We start from the raw sequence: 20,550 nt of genomic DNA on the forward strand, positions 1-20,550 counted from the left end.
GTGTGTCAGTGTGAAATACCGAGGCTGCCTGGGCATCAGAGTTGACTGCCCCATGCCAAGATTCTTCCCCAGGGCCACGACAAGTCAAGGCCAGGTCTGGGGCCTGATGGGGGATGGGGAACCTCCATTTCTGCCCTTGGTCTCCCAATGTTCCCCACTCCTCTCCTCATCCTGTGCCCTCCCCAAGCTGCAGCAGATGGGCAGCGCTACGATGGACCGTGTGTGCCCCATGATATGCCAGGCTGAGCCGTGGGCAGCTGAAGCCCAGGAGACGTGGCCAGGAGGTGGTCCTGGTGCATGAATGATTACAGGGAGGGGGGAGGAGCTGAAGGAGTAATGTAAGCCCACGTGCCCACCTGTAAGGGATGTGGGAGGGCTGCCTGAGCTGACAGTGAAGTTGGGGTGCCAGCTGGCGTCTCCTGGGCAGGTCCTGAACCCGGCTGAGGGGTCCGGATCCCCCTCTGAGGGGTCTGTGCCTGAAGCCCAGCTCCAGGAGGCAAGACCCACGCACCCTGGATGCAAGGCCTCAGCGAGGGTTCTGAGGAGCTGGTAGGCATGGAGGGCGGGGGTCCCCAGGAAACAGAGACCCCACCCCAACCCTGCACTGTCCTCATAGAGACACAGGCACAGGAGGACACCTGATAGGGCCCACACGGGGTCTCACTGATAAGATGGCTCGTTATGTCGACCTTGCAAACAAAGAATAAATCACAGTGATCCATGAGACTGGCCAAATTGCCCAAACGGCATCCTGTTATCTCACTGGCGCCTATCTTCTCAAAGCTGCGAGATCACCAGATTCCAGACCTCCAGGTACATGACCATCCCTTCAGAGAATTTTTCATTGGTGGGGTATAAGTAGGACTCCGTCAGAAATGGAGAACGCTGGTTCTCCTTAAGAGCCAGTCACCTTCTCTTTTCCCTCAATAAATTTCCTTTTCTTGCCTGACTACCCTGCTCACTCTCTTTTTCTCTGCACTCACCTTACAATACCCACTGCTCGGCCCCTACCTCCCTGCCACATCCCCCTCACCCCACAAACCTTGCTAGTGCCTCGGAGTCCCTCCAGGGCAGGGAGAGGGGGAGGTTTGGCTACGTGGGGTGGGCAGGGAGGGCGTTGAGGGGCCGGGGACTCTGGGAGCGGGCAGCAGGTATAAGCACATGGCCCGCTTTTACCTGGGAAGGAGGTCTTAGTCCAGGACCCACCCTGGGTGTGCAGAGACCCTGGACAGCGTCCACCCACCTCCCCTTCCTTTCTCCTCCCTCCTCCTCCTCCTCCTCCTCCCTGTTCACCAGAATTTTTCAGGAATAAGGTCCTTCCTGAGTGCCCCCCAGCTCTCTGTTCTTTATCAAGGGGAATGGGAGGAGATGCATAAGTGCCCCCATGTCTGGGAAACCTAGGGACAGTTGGCAGGGGCAAGGGGCTCAAGCTGGGCACCCGGCCAGGTGTGTGGCCACAGCAAGATTCCAAGCCCCCGCCTTCTGGGTTCACTGGGATGGAGGGTAGTAGCCACGACTCCCAAGCTGCAGGGGGGAGTGGTGTCCCTGATGGCCTCAGGAAGGGGGGCTGACCTGCACCCCCAGCCCCACTGGGATCTGCTTGGCCTCAAAGGTGCTGAGATGGAAGGAACATCAAGGTGGGGCCACAGATCTGCAGGAGACAGAGCACGGCCATCCACCCTGGTCCAGACCCTTCCCACTACTCTGCAGGGCATGGTGCGCTGGCCAGCAGGGGTGGTTCAGGCCCCCAGGGGTCAACAGTTACAGAGGGGTAACTGGGGGGCGGGGGGCGCTGGGATGCTAGAAGCCTGAAGGGTCTCTTCCGGGGAGGAATGGGGGCTCTACACTTCTCCTGAAACTCAAGATCAAGATAAGAAACTGGTATTTACATGTCAGTGCATCTGAGGAGACCCTGAGATGGGTTGGATGAGGACTGAGGATGTCTCCCTCTTCCCCGGGGCCACCAGGAGTCTCCAGCCTGAAGTCTGACTGATGTCTGGTTCACTGGTATTCTCCCCTGCTTGGCCTCAGCCTGCTATTCCATCTCATCTGCTTTACTGGTTTGTAATTTGTCGACATGTCTCAGATTGTACACATGCTAGGGGATAAAATCTTGCTGCCCCCACCTGCTGCCCATCCCCCTCCACCCCAGACCCTCCTTTCCAGGCTGAGCACTGCTAGGGCCCAGAGTTTGGTGTGACTGGCTTGGTTTCTGGAAAATGCTGCGTCACTGCAGACTCACGTCACTGGAGTCTTAGGTCCTTTGGTCCCCTAGTCTCAGGGATGAGCAGAAGTGTCCCCACACTCCTCCTCCCTGTGAAAACCTCTGGAAGGTGTGGGAGGCCCTGAGATGCCAAAGGCAAATGAGTCAGTACCCAGCTGGCAGGGCAGAGATGCCACCAATTAGGGGGCTGGCAGTGAGGACCACTTCCCTAGACTGCATGAGAAAACCCTCAGTGCAAGCCAACAAGGTGCCTGGAAGTTGGTGCTGCCTGGGGGCTGAGGGCTGGTGGGGACTGGGGTGGCTTGGTCCCAATTCTCATGTGAAGACCGTGTTGGAGGGGAGAACACGGAAGCGAAGTGGATCCAGGATTAGAAGATCCACCTGAGAACCAGCATGGATCCCAAGACCCTTCAAGGCGCTACCAGTTGTAACTTGAAGGGGAACAAACAGACTGGTGTTTCGCTCTGAATCAGCCCTGAGATGGGGTGGACAGCTGTGGAGATTTCTGTAAATCCCGTATCCCTCCAGTAAAGCCCTGTGGCCCCTGCAACAACCCCCTGAAGCCACCGCCCCCTGCTCTGCGGCCCCTTCCCATGGGCCTCATGCAAATCATGGGGATGGCACAGCCACGTCCTTCCTGCCTGCTCGTGCTGACGCCTGGCCCTGCCATCTGTTGCTGCTGAGCACCTTCCAAGCCTCCCCAAACCCCAAGACCCTCCTCCTCCCAGGCTGCCCTGAGGCCCGGGCAGCACTGTGCTGGGCGAGGCATCAGCTGTACCTGCCCACCCGGTAAGAAGGCAGAGGCCTGGCAGAGCAGAGGCGCCAGGCTGTGACCAGCAAAGCCAGCCTCAAGGTGGACACAAGCAACGCCACCCTCCCTGCACTGGCCGAGCCCAACTCTCGCACAGTTGGTGGGGCCACACCTGCCCTGGACGCCCTCCCTGGCACACTGCGGCCACTTCTGCAATCTCTTGCCCTTTTCTCCTGTGCAGGGCAGGAAAGGTAACTTTCAGCATGAGGGAGGAAGCCAGCTCAGGTCCCATCCCACTGGGTCAGCTCCTGACCTGATGTTTTGGCTTCAGCTCTCATGGAGGCTCGGCCGTGTTCAGGCCTGGCCCTGGTGGCTGGCTCGCCAAGAGAGCCAGAGTGGCAAGGCCCACTTTCCAGCAGTGAGACCAATGCTCACATTCTTTGATCCAGATGCTAACACTTTTTAATAGGAAATAAGTCACTCAGCAGAGGGTATGTCGGGACCCCCACTTCTCCCTGGAACAGACCACATCCACCCTCGGTCAGGGCCTCCCCGCAGGACTGAGGAGCTCACGAGGCCCCAGGTGAGCACTGCTGGGGGCTGCCCAGCACATGCACATACATCTCCGGGGCTTACACATTTTTTCTTTAAATGAAGGACATTCTTGTTTTCACCCAAATCTTTATTTCTTTGTCCAAGAACCTCTGTGATAAGTATGAATAGGATAAGTAGCAAAGACTGTCAATTAAAACCAGTATCTTAGTTATTTCCAAAATACTTCAACCACAACTAAACCATCAGACCCACGGCCGCCCCGCCACCACCACCCCGAGATGTAGCAAGTCACCATGTGGGCCATGGAACACCCAGGGATGTCTGCCCATCCTCAAATTGAGGGTACAGCGTCACTCAGATAACTCAAAAGTTACAGAACTAAGAGAGGCCCACACTGGGCTTTCCTATCAGAGTTCACAGCGTCCCATTCCAAGACCAGAGCAACCAACCTCTGAAAAGCCAAAACGGGAGAAGTCAGAGGACAACCCGGATGAGAGGAGATAGCTTTTCCTGCACAGACTGAGGCTGCTGGTCCAACCTAGAGACAGTGCGTCCAAGCATCATGACCCTAAGGTCACCCCGGTCTGCCACCCACAGCCTGAACTTCATCCTTCCCAGATCTGCCCAAAGTCCTTTCAAAACAGGAACCACAATCCAGGCTCCTGTGGGGGTGGAGGCCCCACCTCCCCACAACCTGCCGTCATGATCCAGAGGGGAGCACACCCCATGTCATCGTCTGCATGTGGAAGCTTGGCCCACTCACCGCCCGTGGGCAGGAGGGACTCCCAGAAGACTGAGGTGCAGACCCAGGGGTCCCAGCTTCCAGACACCCACTGAAGCCTTACAGGCCTTGCAAGGGTTCATCCCAGGGTCCAGAAACTCTGCCCCTCCCTGTAGGAGCCTGATGGCTGTAGAGCTTGGGGAAACTGTGGGGCTGTGGTGGCCAAGGGTGCAGCCTTCTCTAGCATAGGGGGCAAGTGTCCACACTGGGTGGGCGGAGGAGAAGGTGCTGTGGTTCCTCCCCGGTCAGGGTGGCCCGGAGATTCCTGCCCCCACAGCCATTTCTGGGGCTCTCTTTGTATTCAAGGCGGGTGGGGCAGGATGACTAACTCCCAGCAGGCACCCAAACCCCAGGCCAGATGCTTTGTGGGGTGGCCCTGGAACCTTGCCCAACCCTGGTAGAAGCCAACTGATGACCACAATCCTCCCCCTGGGCTGTGCTGCCCAGGCCTCCCCCATGGCTGGTCTATTTACCATGCCTGGCTCCCCCGACCATTACTTTTACATAATAGGCAAGGATGGCTCTGAGACGAGGAGGGGGTTGTAAAGACCTGAACTTGTGCAGACAGACCCTCAGCTGGACAGGGGGCCCCAGGTGAGCTGAGGATGGCCACAATGGGAACACACTCCAGGCTTGTGTCGGGGACCCTGGCTGGTGATGGAGCAGAGCCCAGCCTGGCATGAACACAGTGTCAGGGCCCCTGACTCTGAGGGGCCGGCAGCATTGGGGTGCCCTGCACAGAGCTACCAGAATATCAGATGCTCACCTCCACCCAGAATCCAGCGCCATCAGCCCTCCCAGGCCCCCTATTGCTGCCCCTGGAGCTGCCTTCCCTCCAGAACCTTCTCCAAGGTGTCATGATCACTGATTCTGCTTCCCCGAGTGGAGGCTGCTGGCCCTACTTGGCTTCGTCTGCACTTAAGTCGGTCTCCAGTGGCCAGGGAATGACCCTCTGTCTGCTGACAAATGGGGACTCCACCCTGGGCACAGGATTCCTTCCTGAGAAAGGAGGGCGTGGCTGCCCTGCCAGTTCCCCGGCCCCACGTCAGCACAGCACAGTCAACACTGATCCTTGTGAGGGGAAGCTGGTCCCCTCCATTTACTCAGAGTTGAAAAATGATCAAACATTAGCAAATCAAAATTCGGGATGATTCATAAGGCACGTTGTTCATGTGGAAATGGTAGAAATGAGCTGAGCGGGAGGGAAGGGGTGCATGTCCACCATGGCTGCTTCCGGGCAGGGCTGCTGGGCAGGCCGCCTGGGGCTACGTGAGTGTTGGGTCCGAGATGCCATGGTCGGGGTTGCAGGTGAAGGCAATGGTGATGGCGTAGCGGGTGCCCCAGTGGACCTTCTCTACCCGATGCAGGTTCTCAGACCCAGAGGTAAAGAAGGATACCCGACCTGGGAGAGGGGAGAACAAAGCATGACCTCGGAGTCACACACATAGCCGGGCCTCAGAGGACCTGCATTCAGGCTGACGCAGGGACACAAGGAACCTGGTGGGCTGGAGAAACCACTGATGCAGGAAGGTGGGGCTTGGAGTCAAACCTGCAGAATGAAGGATGCCCCAGGCCTGGGCACAGCCCCTCTGTGGGTCAGCCTAGAATTGCAGTGAGGCCCTACCACCCATCCCAGGGGCCCCTACAAGCCATGTGACCTCCCCAGACCCACCTGAGGATCTTATTTCTAATCACACGTGGAACAAAACCAAACCCTGGAGGATGATGACAATGTTTTAACAGAGAATTAGGAAAAACAGATCAAGGCACACACCCAGCACCTATAGCTCCCTCCCAGGGCAGCTAAAGACAGGACACAGGAGGGGGTTTCTGAAGGTCCTGGAGTGGGCGGGTCCTCCAGCCATCTGTGTTCAGAGGACCCAGTGTCTATGTGCGTCAATATTTAACTGGCCTCACATACACCACTGTAGATTTTTTTTTTTAGGACAAATGGAGTTGACCCTAATGGAGTCCTTAGGGAGGAGCCCTGGGATCCCACAGATGCTATGTTCCTACCACATGGCCCAGCACCAAATGTTCCATGACAGGGACTTCCCTGGTGATCCAGTGGTTAGAAATCCACCCTGCAATGCAGGGGACATGGGTTCAATCCCTGGTAAGGGAACTAAGGTCCCACCTGAAACTAAGCCTGCAGGCCGCAATGAAAGATCCCACATGCCACTACTAACACCAGATGCAGCCAAATAAACAAACAAATTAATTAATTAAAAAAAATTCCCATGACAACTTCATTTCCCTTCAAAGGTCACTGCCAGGAACTTGACTGCTAAATCTTTGAAAGAGGAGAAAAGTCTACCCCAGAGTCCACTGTTTTCTGGTTGTAAACAAAAGAACCAGTGCTCTGCCCAAAAACAGCAGAACAAAAGGAAACATGTAACACACAGAAACCTCTGCATGGGGGCCTGGGGACACTCAGAACTCAGACCCTCCTCTGGACCAGCCAGGCTGCTCCTGACCTGAAGGAAGCACTCTTTCCCAGAGCAATCTAGAGTCACACCACTTCCTGAGGCCCACGTTGTTAAAGGACATTTTGTCCTTTGTTTCTCTGGTTTCAATCACACCTGAGACATCAGACAAGCAGCCAGGCCAGTCTGCACAGTGGGCTCAATGGCCTCCTTGCCCATCCACACCATCTGTGCACCCCCACCCCTGCAGACACGGTTATCAAATATCACTGACTTGTAGCAAGAGTGGGGAGTCTCTAGGGGCCCCCAGTGTTTCTGCACACTTCGCAAACAGAGGCACCAAAGAACAGAGAAGAAAAGACTGAGGAAAAGTCAATCTCCTCATGGCCTGTGGGACATCAGGAAACCGTCCACCCCTCATGTTGGAGCTCTGGAGGGAAGAGAAGCTCATACTGGTGCAGAAAAAGGTGATTTGAAGAAATAATGACCAACACTTTCCCTACTGTGATGAAAACTTTGACTTTTAACCCAATAAGCTTGGTAGGATAAATACTTCAAGTGGGATAAAAAAAAATTCACACTGAGGCACATCATAGTCAAACTGATGAAACCAGAGACTAGAGAGCAGCTTGCAGGTGGAGAGCAAAGAGGCAGCTTCTACAGGGAAGTGACAGTGGTGATGGCAACAAGGGAGCCAGAGGAAAAGGAAAATGGCTTTTTTTTAAAAAAAGAAAAAACCCACCAATCCAGAATTTCACCTCCAGTGAAAGTATCCTTTAGAAAAAAGCTGAAAATAAGAATATTTTCAGAAAATCATCACCAGAAGACCAGCACACCATGAAATGCTGAGGCAGAAGAGGAATGTACCTGTTGGAACTTGGATGCACAGGAGGGTATGGAGGGGGCTGGAAAGTGAATAAGTGGGAAAACTGAAAACACTTGGCATATCTCCCTGTTAATTTTCATAGGAGATAATCAACTGTAAACTCAGCATCCCAGGAAAGGCCACAGTCAAGCACCCCAGAGTCCACCTGTGAGTCCTACCTGCTCTCGGCTCCACCGTCTTGTTGGCCCCCTCCTCCATGAACACAAACCGCCCCCCACCAAAGTCATCCAGGTAGTCGGAAAGGTACAGTAGCGATGTGTAGTCAAAGGAACCATAGGTCACCTGTGGGCAAAGCATGAGGGTATGTCACCATCTGCTTGTGGGAGGACTTGGTTCTCAGGAAAGGGCAGAACCCAGGCCTCACACTGCCCTCCCAATTGCAGAAAACCCTCTGCTGAGCACCAGCCTGCCAAGGTGACCAAGACCCTGTCACCTTCTGGTGAATTCAGTACCACACTGTCTGTGGAGCTGGACTTTCTACATTGACCTGGGCTCCCGCCACATCCCCCACCAAGACCCCATTTGGGGGTCCCTTTTCTGGTATCAGGGCACCAAACAAATATCAGAGTGACTTAAACCTGAGAATAGCTCAGGGCAGCACCCTTGAGTTGCTTCAGCAGCGAACCTCACATCCACTAAGCTGCACAGAACCTAAAAGAGACCGGGATGGGGGGTGTCCAGTAGCCTCACCCTCTCCTACCCACCCAGCTCAGATACTGCAAAGGAACCACCCCAAACTCATGTGAGCACAGTGACCTGGCAGGTTCTGGCAGGTGGCGGGGATGGCAGAGGCTGGTGGGGTCTGAGCTGTCCTGAGTCAGAGGCTGAAGAGCTCCACAGCCAGGAGCAGATGCTTCACTCCTGGAGTCCCCTCATGGGAGGACATCTTTTTGCCACATCCATGCATGAGTGACCCCTTGGCTATGACAAGCACCCAGGTCCTGTACAACCTGTCACAAGACCTCCTAGCTCTAACACGTCTGAGGCCACCCTGCTCATCACTATTGACTTGCTTTCCCTGCCTGAAGAATATCTTCCTTATCTTTCTTCCTTCGAAGTTGGATCACAGAACCAGGCTACCTTCAGTGTTGTCTCTCTTAAACCCACCCTTCCCAGTATGTGGAAGGCTGCTCTTTCTTCACGCAGGGAAATTCTCCCAGACTCCGTCCCAACTCTAGGTTCCCTTCCCCATTTGCTGCATGAACCTGTCTGTCCTCTGCACTGCTGTCTTTGCCCTCAATCCCATAGAACCTTGTTTTCCCCTCTGCAATGTCTATGATGATCTTACACTGAAGGTCTCAGCCCTGGTTTCCTAATGAAATAATGCATCTAGACAATGGTTATTCAATGAGTCGGTGGCTGCTAAATCTGTGAGGTGACAGCAAACAGGAAGATTGATGGTGGCTGGATGAGTTTGAACCCAGTGATCAACTGTAAGCCCACAGGAGCACCCACGGAAGTTTGGGGTGATGCCCAAACTTCCAACCTGAGTCCCCTAGAACCCCCTGAGCTACACTGGCTCAGATGAGCCACTGGCCACATACAGCTGCTTCAGTTTAGCTTAATTAAATACTGGGTTCCTCAGTCTCACTAACCACATGGAAGTGCTCCTTCCTCCGTCAAGCTCAGACAGTCGAGATTAAATAAACACATGAATGTCTGACCGAATTTCAGGCAGAAGCCCAATCTGCGAGCTTCTGCCCAAACCCTCAGCTTATTTTTCACTTCACTTCCTTTGTTCCAGCATCAAGCAATGCAGAGATTATCTGGGTCACCTGAGCACACTCGCAGCTGGGGTGACCGCCAACAGCCCTCAGACGTTTCTGTGGCCAACTCTCCCCTGGCGCCACGCTGGGCATGCTGGCCGAGGAGGTCAGGGTGGGGCTGAGGGGCAGACGGGAGAGGGCTTCAATTGTGGCTGATGAAGACCATTGATAGATTAAGTGTCACCGTGTCTAGGGAACAACAGGAGGTCAAAGAAGAGGAATCCACAGAATCCAGAGTGGTCAAGAGATCTCCCCCTCAAAAAAAGGGGGAAAAGGGAGCCTCCTGGGCAGTGGGGGGACGCATGTCCAAGGGGAGACCACCCAACAGAAAGGCTGAATCAAGGCCGGGTCAAGTGACACTTGATGAAGCTCACGGCTCAGGCAGAGACAGCTCTGCATCTGGGAACAAGTAGCAAAGGATGGTCCCCACCAGGCCCTCCCTGTTCCATAACATGCGTTTCACCATCTTCTCTCATCTCACCACACGAGAAACAAGTCTTATTTCCTCGACAGCATCACCAGAGAGGAAACGTCTAAAACCCCAACTACGTGAACAGACAGCACTTCAGTGGACAGGCCCCAGGTGCACTCACCTTGTCCACGTGCGCGTGCCAATATTCGTCGTGAGCCGTCCGGGCCTCCGTGCTGTTGATGCGGGAAAAGAAGGTGGGCTTTGTCAGGTGCAGTGAAGACGCACTGATGCCAAACGCCTGGGCGATCGCCAGCTGGACCTTCTGCCGCACATCCCTGCCGAGAGGACACACGTGTCACTCGGAGCAGCTGGAAGAGGAGTCTCCACGGGTCCATGGGACCCATATCAAACTACACCACAAAAAGACGTGAACTGGAGAAGGAGGACAGGTGAGCAAATACACCCGTGGGTTCACACACATGTGACAGGGTATCATGTGCAAAACCAGAAACCTGAGTGCCAGTTCTCTGCAGGACTCACCCCAGCACTCCCAGGCCCCCACTACCTTCCCCACCTCTGACCCGGGTGTTCCTTCCCTCACCGGTACAACTGGAAGTCCTCTTCTGAGAAGATAGTTTGTATTTTATCCCCAAAGTATCTGTGAAAAGAATAAGCAGTATTAACAAATGAGACATTTTATTAATGTTTCCTTATTTCCTTTGGGTCTTCCCTGGTGGCTCAGATGGTAAAGAATCTGCCTGCCATGCAGGAGACTCAGGTTCAATCCCTGGGTTGGGAAGATCCCCTGGAGAAGAGAATGGCTACCCACTCCAGTATTCTTGGCCTGGAGAATTAAATGGACAGAGAAGCCTGGTTATGGTCCGTGGGGTTGCAAAGAGTCAGACATGACTGAGCGACTAACACATTTCCTTTAAATTCAGTCTTTCCTCCAGTTAACCAGCAAGTCCTTGAGAATCAGCTGGTCCTTCTTATCTTGCAGCTGCAATAACCATGTGAGAAAAGGGAGGGGGGTGGGAGGGTGGTACCTGGCAAGTGAAACTGTTACTTGCTCAGTTATGTCCAATGCTTACTGACCCCATGGACTGTAGTCCTTCAGGTTCCTCTGTCCATGAGATCTCCAGGCAAGAATACTGGAGTGAATAGCCATTCCTTTCTCCAGGGGATCTTCCCGACCCAGGGAAGATCCCAGGATCGAACCCAGGTCTCCTGCACTGCAGGCAGATTCTTTACTGTATGAGCCACCAGGCAGGGTGACATTTATTAAGGTTGGGAGATCTCTTGCTTCTCCTGGCCCTCAGGAGGCAGCTCTTAGGAGCCTGGCCTGCCACTCACCTCTCCCTCCGACCCCATCCCTAAGCCCCTTCCCTACCTAGACTGTTTCATAAAGCAAGGTGAGCGAGTACCCAGCCCCTCAGAAGAGCTTAATCTCCCAGTCCTATCTTGGCCTCAGTCTGATGGCAAATGTCGAGGTTTTCCCAAGACTTGAAGCCCTTCTGATTCATACACACAAGTCTCACTTAGGTGTCCCCGGATAAAAAACGGGCAGACCCTCCCACCCCAGGTTCTCACCTGTACAGATTTACAAAGTGCTTCCCAACAGACAAGGCCCCTGAGTGCAGGTCCAGGATGGACGCCTGGAAAAGACATTGGCAGAGTGGTGTGAGGGCTGCCTGGCAGGTGACTGAGCTCTGAAAGCCACCAACATTAAACATGAGTTCCTGAGACCTGTCCTTGCACACCCAGGTCAGGGCGACAATGCACACAGGCTGGGTTTCAAGACATTTGGACAAAGGTGTGTGAGGTGCTGGTTAGTTTCTAGAACAGGAGGCCCTGGAGTCATGCAGGTGCACTCGCTTTCAGCCTAGCTCCTCCCTGTGACTAACTCACCGGGAAACAGACATGTGGGCTGCTCCCAGTTCAGCTGCAAATAAGGCACTGATGGACAATGTTTTTATCATGGGAGATGCTCTCGTTCTCCTGGGTAAATGCCCAGGAGCGGAATAATTGGATCATCACTCTTTAATGAACCACCAGTGTTTCCAACCCCTGCCCATCCTGCCTCCAGGAGGCTTTCCTCATGTCTTAAGTGGAAAGTGGGCATGAGCACAGACCCACCTCTGCCTGAGTGTCTTTTCTCACTGATGCAACGACCATCCCAGAGGGTTTGTTTCAACACAATCTGGGCTTAAAAAATGTTAATTGCCCTTAAAGATATCAAACCTGGATGATTCCCTGCAAGACAACTTTTCACATAAATGCTGAGCAGAGAGTCAAAGATGAGTCCACACACAAGTAGGTTTTAATAAATATTCCCCTTGAACTGAATCAAAATAAAAGGAGAAGCTTAATTTTTAGAACTCAAAAAGAAAGAGTCTGCAGGATAAGAGTCATAGAGATAATGACTGAACTATCCAGAGGAGAGCAGATGTTCCCCCAGGACCTACACACTGGGCAAGGAGATCCCCATTGGGACCATGTGGGAACTCCAATGTAAGGTGCTCTCACATATGGACTCTCAAGGCTACCCAGGAAGCAGATGAGTTGCAGAGCTGCACTGGCCTGTCTGAGTTCCCTGTAGTTGCTGTAAATGGCAGGCTTAAAACAGCAAGAATTCACTGTCTCAAGGTCTGGAGGCCAGAAGGCTGAGATCCAGGTGTCAGCAGGGTCCCACTCCTTCTGAAGGCACCAGGGGAGAATCCTTCCTTGAATCTTTGGGCTTTTGGTGGTGCCGGGGGTTTGACACGATTTGTGGCATGTCACTCCACTCTGCTCCATCTTCACATGGCCCCTTCTTCAGTCTCAAACCTCCCTCTGCCTTCCTCTTACAAGGACTCTTTTAATTGGATCTAGGGCCGCCTTGGGAGAAGGCAATGGCAACCCACTCCAGTACTCTTGCCTGGAAAATCCTATGGATGGAGGAGCCTGGTAGGCTACAGTTCATGGGGTCGCTAGGAGTCGGACACGACTGAGCAACTTCACTTTCACTTTTTACTTTCATGCATTGGAGAAGGAAATGGCAAACCACTCCAGTGTTCTTGCCTGGAGAATCCCAGGCACAGCGGAGCCTGGTGGGCTGCTGTCTACGGGGTCGCACAGAGTCGGACACGACTGAAGTGACTTAGAAGCGGCAGCAGCAGGGCCACCTTGATAATCCAGGGTGATCTCATCTTGAGACCCTTAACTTAATGACATCTGCAAAATACCCTTTTCCCAGATAAGGTCCCATCACAGTTCTGGGTGGGTGCATTTTTCAGGGGTCACTGCTGGACCCCCTGCAGTCTCACTCAGTGGACAACAGTCCGTACACTGCATCTGTGGGGGCCTGAACATCCTGTACCCTCATTTCCCCTTGGAGGGAAAGCAGAGCCAAAAGGGTAAGAAGAAAACTGAAGCAGGAACGACACACAACTCACCCCTCCATCGGATCCTCCCAGGGACAACCCCTTCTCGGCTATGCTGTAGGAGAAGATCTTATGTCAGAATTCAGTTAACAGCATCATCTATGATACCTCTAGACACACGCCAATCACACAGCTAACACAAAGTTAACAGACCGTTTAATGTTTATGACAGAATCACATGCTTAGACCAAAGTACTCGACTTTCAAGTTAAGTAAATATTAATATTTTGTCACCATCTCCCTAACATCCTATGACCCAGTTTGGGGACAAGTGGGCTTACTTTCCATCTTTAGTTCAGAGACCTGGTGCTGAGTTGAATGGGTTCCTCTGGGCTGGAAAGTCTCTCTCCTGTCATCACAGGCTGGAAGGCAGACTTTGTAATTACCAGCTCAGGAGGCAGAGGCCATGTGGTACCCTGGGCTGGACCTCACAGGACCACCTGCATCAGTGAAGACGCAGGGGCTTCTGATGCCTCTGACAGATGCTTCATGGCCACCCTGGAAACTGATTAGGGGCTGGATTCAGCCCTCATACCAGTGACCCCCCCATACCCAACTGGCCCCTACAAGGTTATCTAGAAACAGGAGGAGTCTCCCCTTGGGACTCAGCTCAACACACAGACTAGACACTGCTCCACTAGGCACATGCTTGTGTCTGAATTCCATGTTGGAAAAATCAAAGCATCAAGATCTGCTTTTGAAAGACAAGGAAGAATCCAATGCCAACTACTTATAAGTAAGACTTCCTGCCTGGTCATGAGTTATGGAGAGCTGGTGGGAGGGCTGATCCCAATCAGTTTTGGACAGGAGACTGAAATATTGTCTAGGGACTGCCTGGGGCCGCTGGGTAAACCCGCTGTCTCTACACAAATGTCCACTGGGCCCCTCAATGGCTGATGGGAGAGCATCCCCCCCACCTCACCAATGGGCCAAAACAGAGCACCCTCCCCACCTCCCCTGCTGCCCCTGGAGAGGGCCTGGACCTCCAGAAGGTTCCATCAGCAACCACATCACTGAGGGCAACAGCCTTTCCTCCTGGAAATCAGAGAAGCCCATCTTGGCCTTGGAAGTATGCAGGGGAATTCTTAAGGAATTCTAAATGAATCTCTTGAAATCTTCCTTTTAGTAGTAATTCTCTGCTCCCCACCCCAGCCTCACTCTCCCACTCGTTCAGGACAGAAGCTCGGAGCTGTGTGTACCTGCGAATCCTCCGGGCTTCGTCCCTCGTGATGACGGCATCGCTGACGCCCCGGCCACACTTCCTCGGGGAGCAGCCTGGAAAGAGTCAAATCAGGATGTCACACAGCCTCTGCCAAACCCCGACAACAGAGTAGCATGCCATTGTCAAGCATTCACCTGTGGGCCCCCCTTCTCAGGGACAACAGAATTTTGTGGGATGGGGCCTTGCCTTTCACAGGATTAGGGGCCCAGGTTTGGAAATTACAGGCCATGTGGTCAGAGTGAATTTCAGATAAGCAACGGTGACTTTCCAGTTCATGCATATCCCCTACATCAAATTTCACTGTGAAATTTCCCCTACAAATTTCACTGTGTTCCTGGCAGCCTCACGCCAGGCAGGCCACTCTGGAAGCACCAGGCACTCTGCCCAGAGGAGGCATCCACGACATTCTTGAACCATCACTGACCACAGATCCAGACCTTTGGCAAGTCCCTCCTGGATGACCAAAGCTGTGCCTGCAATTGTAGCTGCTATCCTTTTGCAGAGCTGTTCCAAGGTGCTCCCCACCCACTCCACCCTGCCTCCCTCTGTCCCTGCAGCCAAGACTGAGCTGCTTAGAGGGAGGAGGATGGGGGACCTTGGATGGGGATGGGGCCAGAGTTGGGGTGAAAGTAGTCAGGGTTGGGAGAATGGGCCATGGTTGGGGTGAAAAGGCAAAGTGGGATCAGGGTCAGGGTGGACAGGATCAGGGCCAGCAGGGGGACACAGCCAGGGTCAGCATGACAGGCCCAGGGGTAAAGTGGCCAGGGTCAGGGTGGACAGGGCCAGGGTCAGATGGATGGGCCCAAGATGAGGCAGAGCACCAGAGATGGATGAGCTCAGCAAGTGCCTTGTGTCTTGGTGCAAAGGGCAGGCTGACTGTCTCGAGCTGGGTGGACCATAGGATATGTGGCCAATGGAACACTCTCAGGACACGCTGGGCTGGCTGACCTTTAGCTTTCATCCTCCTTCTCCTCTTCCTGCCTGGAACGTGCCTGGAGGTGTCCTGGGACCACATAAACCACACGCTGAGGGGGAGAGCTGGGGGCTCAGTGCAAAGGGCTCATAGGGAGCCAGGCTGACCTGGGGTGACTTTCTCTGGGTCTCATCATGTGGAAAAAATAAACTTCTACTAGGGGGTTATTAGAGAAGGGGTGCCTCAGTTCCATGGAGCTAAATACAACCCTACTAATACAAGATCTTGGGTTCTATTAAAACACAAAAATGCTTTTTATGAGAGTTACTCCCTAAAGGTTGACGATAAAGGCAAAAACAACAATAACCAAACAGCAGCTTAGGGAGTGATACCATACAAACAAATACACGTAAAGACAAAAGAATTATGAGAGGGGAAGAGACTGATAATAGGAACGATTCACCAGGAAGATGCAGGGGCAACAGAAGCACCAAATGACATCAGTTCAAACACGTGAGGTGGCCACCAGACCCACCACTGAGGTGGAGACCCCGCCTCGCAGTTTCCGATAACTGAACAAGACAAGACGTCCAAGAAGACAGTTTGCCCACAGGAGTGTAGACTAGGAGACACTCAGAGCTTCACAACAACTGTTCAAAAACACACATTTTTTCAGGTATATGTGCAACATTAACAAAAACATATTAGCCCAACAGGAAAGTCAGTTCTCTCCCATACAGGTTATGGTCTCCAGCTACCGGGCAATTAGAGAGAATTCAAACTCTGTCAACCCTGAAATCTGAAAATCCAGCAGCAACACAACATGCTGACTATGAATGAGCGTTAAGAGTATCATTTGGACGAGAAAGTGAGTTGTGAGTGGCTGATGATGTCCGTGCATATACACAAGGGCACAGGACACAACCATGCAGATGTGCCTACCAGACACACAGGTCCAGGGCAGGCAGAGCCCCTGTCAGCTATGGGAGGCGAGAAGGGTGAGAGAGGGGGGAGTCCAGAGACTTTGATGCTGTGTTTTTCTGGTAAAAAAAAACTTATATAAAACCCCCAATTTACCATTTTAGCCAGCTCCGGGGCATTAACTACATTCGCATTGTTGTGTGACCGTCACCACCACCATCTCCCGAACTTTCTCACCTTCCCAACTGAAATCCCATCTCCATCTATACCAACTCCTCCTCTGCCTCATTCCAACTGTTTTTAATGTTGAGAAATTATTAAAGGGGTACGAGAAATAATGGCTCGGCGGTAAAGAATCCGCCTGCAATGCAGGAGCCGCGGGAGACACAGGTTCAATTCCTGGGGTAGGAGAGATCCCCTGGAGGAGGGTATGGCAACCCACTCCAGTATTCTTGCCTGGAGAATCCCATGGACAGAGGAGCCTGCCGGGCTTACAGTCCACAGGGTCACAAAGAGTCGGACACAACTGAAGCGACTTAGCACAGGAAAAATATACTCTGTCAAAAGCTGGGACTTTACAGGGAAAAAGCTCACCAAGACAGAGACAGCATGCCCACAACAGAACCTGTCCACTTCTGACCCCAGAGGGGAAAGGGAACCCCAGTTCCTCGGCATGTCCATTTCTGCCAAGGGGCCCATACACCTCTGTTCACTTTAACCCAACTAGTGTGCATCACAACAGCGCCCCTTGGTGGAAGGACTCAGCAATCTTTTTCTTGGTTCAAGTCCAAAGCATTGCTCTGAATAGAAAAATAAACTAAATTCTGCCTCTAAGACCCACTCACTCTGGCTAGGCTTTTAAAACTGTTGCCCTCCACAGAGCAGGCAGGCGCCAGGATGGGACACACGCCACAGGGAACAGACTCTGGTATCACATTTCCTGTTGCAACATTTTCTAATGTAACAATCCCCTAAGACAGAAAATGCCTTTTCTCAGTTCAACTTGCTCACTGATATCTTCCCAATTCTGTTACATCCTTCCAGGCAAACCACCTCTTCCACCAGATGGAATCCACACTGAGGTGGGGGGCACCTCAGTAAAACACTGGCCATAGCCTGGGCAGTGAAGCCTGGCCTGCCCCTACACAGGTGGGGCCTGAAACACTCACACTTCCCAGAACAGGTGTGAGCTAACCAATGTTGGGGGGTGGGGGGGGGGGGCGACGTCACCTGCCCCACCCCATACCACACTACTTTCAACCTGATTCCCACCAATTCATCGAAATAAAAAAAGACGCATTTTGAACACAGTGAATTCCATGTTAACATGCTGCTTTTTCCTGAATCACCTCAGCACCGCGCACCTTCAAACCTTCGGTGACTGTCATAGTCCTCAGAGCAGGGCACCTCGATGAACCTGCCTGGCAGGATCTCGCTGCGGTGAGCCAGGACCTCACTGATGCCGTCATCACCCCCCAGGCTGCCCCAGAACAGGCAGGCGGCGAGCGCAGTGCAGGACCCCAGGACAGCGACTCTCAACCACTTCTTGCGCACATCCCGAGGCGCCCGGATACTCTTGGTGCTGAGAACAGAAAACAGCTGTGGTCACCCGAAGGCAACTGCGTGTGCTGAAAACGCAGACCACAATGACCAGAGGCCACACCCACACTTAGTTACAGCCTTAAACGGTTCCCACACTGGTCATCATCAGAGCTACTCTCCATCAATCCACAGGCACTTGCCAGCATAGGAGGACATGGTGGGAAATGTGCCCCTTGCTCCATGTGACCAGACAGGGCTCACTATGCCCCTGAGGACAAGATGAACTGCCAGTCGGGGTCCCTTCCAGCCTGGCCATGTCCATGGAGAAACATCTGGGAGATCCTGACAGAGCCTGTGGCATCAATCACATTGCCTGCATCTGAAAATGACTGATACAACCCCATGCATTGGCCCTAGAGTACACACTCACACACAATGCGAACTAAGGTAGTGAAAGTCACTCAGTCGCGTCCATCTCTTCCAACCCCATGGACTATACAGTCCATGGAATTCTCCAGGCCAAAATACTGGAGTGGGTAGCCTTTCCCTTCTCCAGGGGATTTTCCCAACCCAGGGATCAAACACAAGTCTCCCACATTGCAGGCGGATTCTTTACCAGCTGAGCTACCAGCGTGAACTAAGGTAAACATGAACCAAACTCATTTCACTGAAATCACCAGCCAGCCGGGAAGGGAATGCAAGTACAAGAGAAATGATTCAACACTAAGGCACTTTCTGCATCACCTGGGTTAACTGTTGGATTCACACCACCTATGCAGAAGTTGCAGGCGTGTGTGTGTGTGTGTGTGTGTGTGTGTGTGTGCATGCACACATGTATCTATGTGTGTTTGGATGGTGTCTGTGTTTTCTCATATGTGTAACTGAGCAGCCGTGTACTCTGTTAACTGAGAAAAATGTAAAAAAAAAAAAAAAAAAGAAAAATGTGTAGGGCTTGAAGGACTGGCAGAAATGAGAAAACCAATCCGGACATTCTTTCAGGAGGTGCACCTCGCATCTTCAAGTATATGATTAATTCCTGAAAAGCAGGGAGTCTGCCTTCTATTTTTATATGTCCCTCCACATTTCAAATTGCTTTATATATAAAACATATGCGGGCTTCCCTGCTGGCTCAGAGGGTAAAGAATCCGCCTGCAATGGAGGAGACCAGGGTTTGATCCCTGGGTTGGGAAGATCCCCTGTAGAAGGGATGGCTACCCACTCCAGTGTTCTTGCCTGGAGTATTCCACGGACAGAAAAGCCTGGAGGGTACAAAGAGTCGGACATAACTGAGCGACTAACACTTTCACACTTTTACTTTATAACACACAAATTCCGATTAAATAAGTCTCAATGTGGGCACAGCTGAGTGAGACCATATTGGGTGGATACATGGTCATTTTATTTTGCCTATTCACTAGTAAGACTTGATTTATTTTTTTCATTTATTTTTATCAGTTTGAGGCTAATTACTTTACAATATTGTAGTGGTTTTTGCCATACGTTGACATGAAAAAAATATGGAACGCTTCACGAATTTGCGTGTCATCCTTGCATAGGGGCCATGCTAATCTTCTCTGTATCGTTCCAATTTTAGTATATGTGCTGCCGAAGCAAGCACTACATGGTCATTTTAAACAGGGAGCATAAATAGCCAAGTCACAAAGACCCCCCCACCCTCACCCCTAGAACTGCTGTCTAGCCTCTAGCCCACCTTGTCTCCTCTAACTACACAAGGGTGGACCCCTAACTCCAGTGGGGCCAATATTTCTCCTCCCCAATAGGGCAGGGAGACTGCCAGCCCAACTCAGCAGCAGGGGCTGAAATCCTACTGTGGGCACAAAGCTGTTGACACCTTCGCCTGGGACACCCCGGGTGCTGAAACAGAAAGCGACGGAGAGAGAGGTAGAGACTAGAGGGGAAAAAACAGCGTCCTGGGCCAGATTTGGAAGCAATACTTCCTTGAGGTGTCCTCAAAATAAGCACCCCTGTTCAGGGTAAGCTGGCCCAAATGCACACTGAGAATCTTGCCAAAACAGAAGTGGGTTTGGAGCAAGGTCCATGGCCCATGGGGCAAGCACGACGAGAAGGTAATTTATCCTGGAGTGAATACACTCCGGCTCTGAAAGCTTCAGGCAGAATCCCCTCAAAGGCTACCTTATGAGATCATTTATTCATTCGTCGGGACCCCCAACGGAGAACCATCACGTGCACAGCCCTGAGAAAAGCACACGGAGACCAGACGAAGCGGACCTCTGAGTCTCGGCAGAAAGCCCTCGGTACACACTGGGGAAGAGGTCAGGGAAGGTTTCCCGACCGCCAGCTCCGCCCAACCCCGCCCAACCCCTTCCTGCGCGGTCCGGGCTGGATTCTGCAAGCTACGCCCTCCGGACGACCACGCCCCTCTAGGCGCCCGATTACGGCCAGGCCACACCCACACTGCAGTGCCTTTCCTGGAAAGGCCCTGCCGGCACCAGATCCACCCTTTTCTGACCGGGCCACGCCCACAGCCACACCACACCACGCCCCTGTTAGGCCCCGCCCCTCGTCCAGGCCCCGCCTATACCACCGTACGCGCGCTCCCGGCGCTATCTGGTACCTTCTCTGGCGCCGGCGCTCCGCCGCCCCGCTGCCCTCCGGGGCCTTGGGAGCACCCCTCCGCTGAGGTGCCATTAGCCACGCCGCCGCGAAGCTAAGCCGAATGCGGGAGCTGCCACAAGCCCGCGACAAGT

The 20,550-nt window shown here is 52.9% G+C and overlaps 1 protein-coding gene and 1 non-coding gene across 2 annotated transcripts; both read right to left on the reverse strand.

Moving 5' to 3' along the window:
* Positions 1–5,377: 5,377 nt before the first annotated feature.
* OGFOD3 (2-oxoglutarate and iron dependent oxygenase domain containing 3) lies at positions 5,378–20,550 on the reverse strand. Its single transcript, XM_043464189.1, has 9 exons — positions 20,418–20,550; positions 17,644–17,861; positions 14,423–14,498; positions 13,236–13,278; positions 11,392–11,456; positions 10,403–10,459; positions 9,983–10,136; positions 7,782–7,905; positions 5,378–5,713 (listed from the first exon to the last, which is right to left on the reverse strand). The coding sequence occupies exons 1-9, from the start codon at positions 20,489–20,491 to the stop codon at positions 5,577–5,579; spliced, it is 948 nt and encodes a 315-aa protein (XP_043320124.1). The 5' UTR covers positions 20,492–20,550; the 3' UTR covers positions 5,378–5,576.
* LOC122425000 lies at positions 19,333–19,439 on the reverse strand. The gene has a single exon (XR_006264644.1). It is a non-coding gene; the product is annotated as a U6 spliceosomal RNA (small nuclear RNA).

The sequence above is a fragment of the Cervus canadensis genome, chromosome 1 (genome assembly GCF_019320065.1).
Source record: "Cervus canadensis isolate Bull #8, Minnesota chromosome 1, ASM1932006v1, whole genome shotgun sequence".
Classification (NCBI taxonomy): Eukaryota; Metazoa; Chordata; class Mammalia; order Artiodactyla; family Cervidae; genus Cervus; species Cervus canadensis.

Excerpts from the sequence above, each read along its gene's own strand:
- OGFOD3 (XM_043464189.1), bottom strand. The coding sequence starts at position 20,491 with ATGGCACCTCAGCGGAGGGGTGCTCCCAAGGCCCCGGAGGGCAGCGGG. Across the intron at positions 11,457-13,235 it reads TGGGAGGATCCGATGGAGGG|GCGTCCATCCTGGACCTGCA; the intron begins GTGAGTTGTGTG and ends TGTCTTTTCCAG. Across the intron at positions 10,460-11,391 it reads CACTTTGTAAATCTGTACAG|ATACTTTGGGGATAAAATAC; the intron begins GTGAGAACCTGG and ends TTCTTTTCACAG.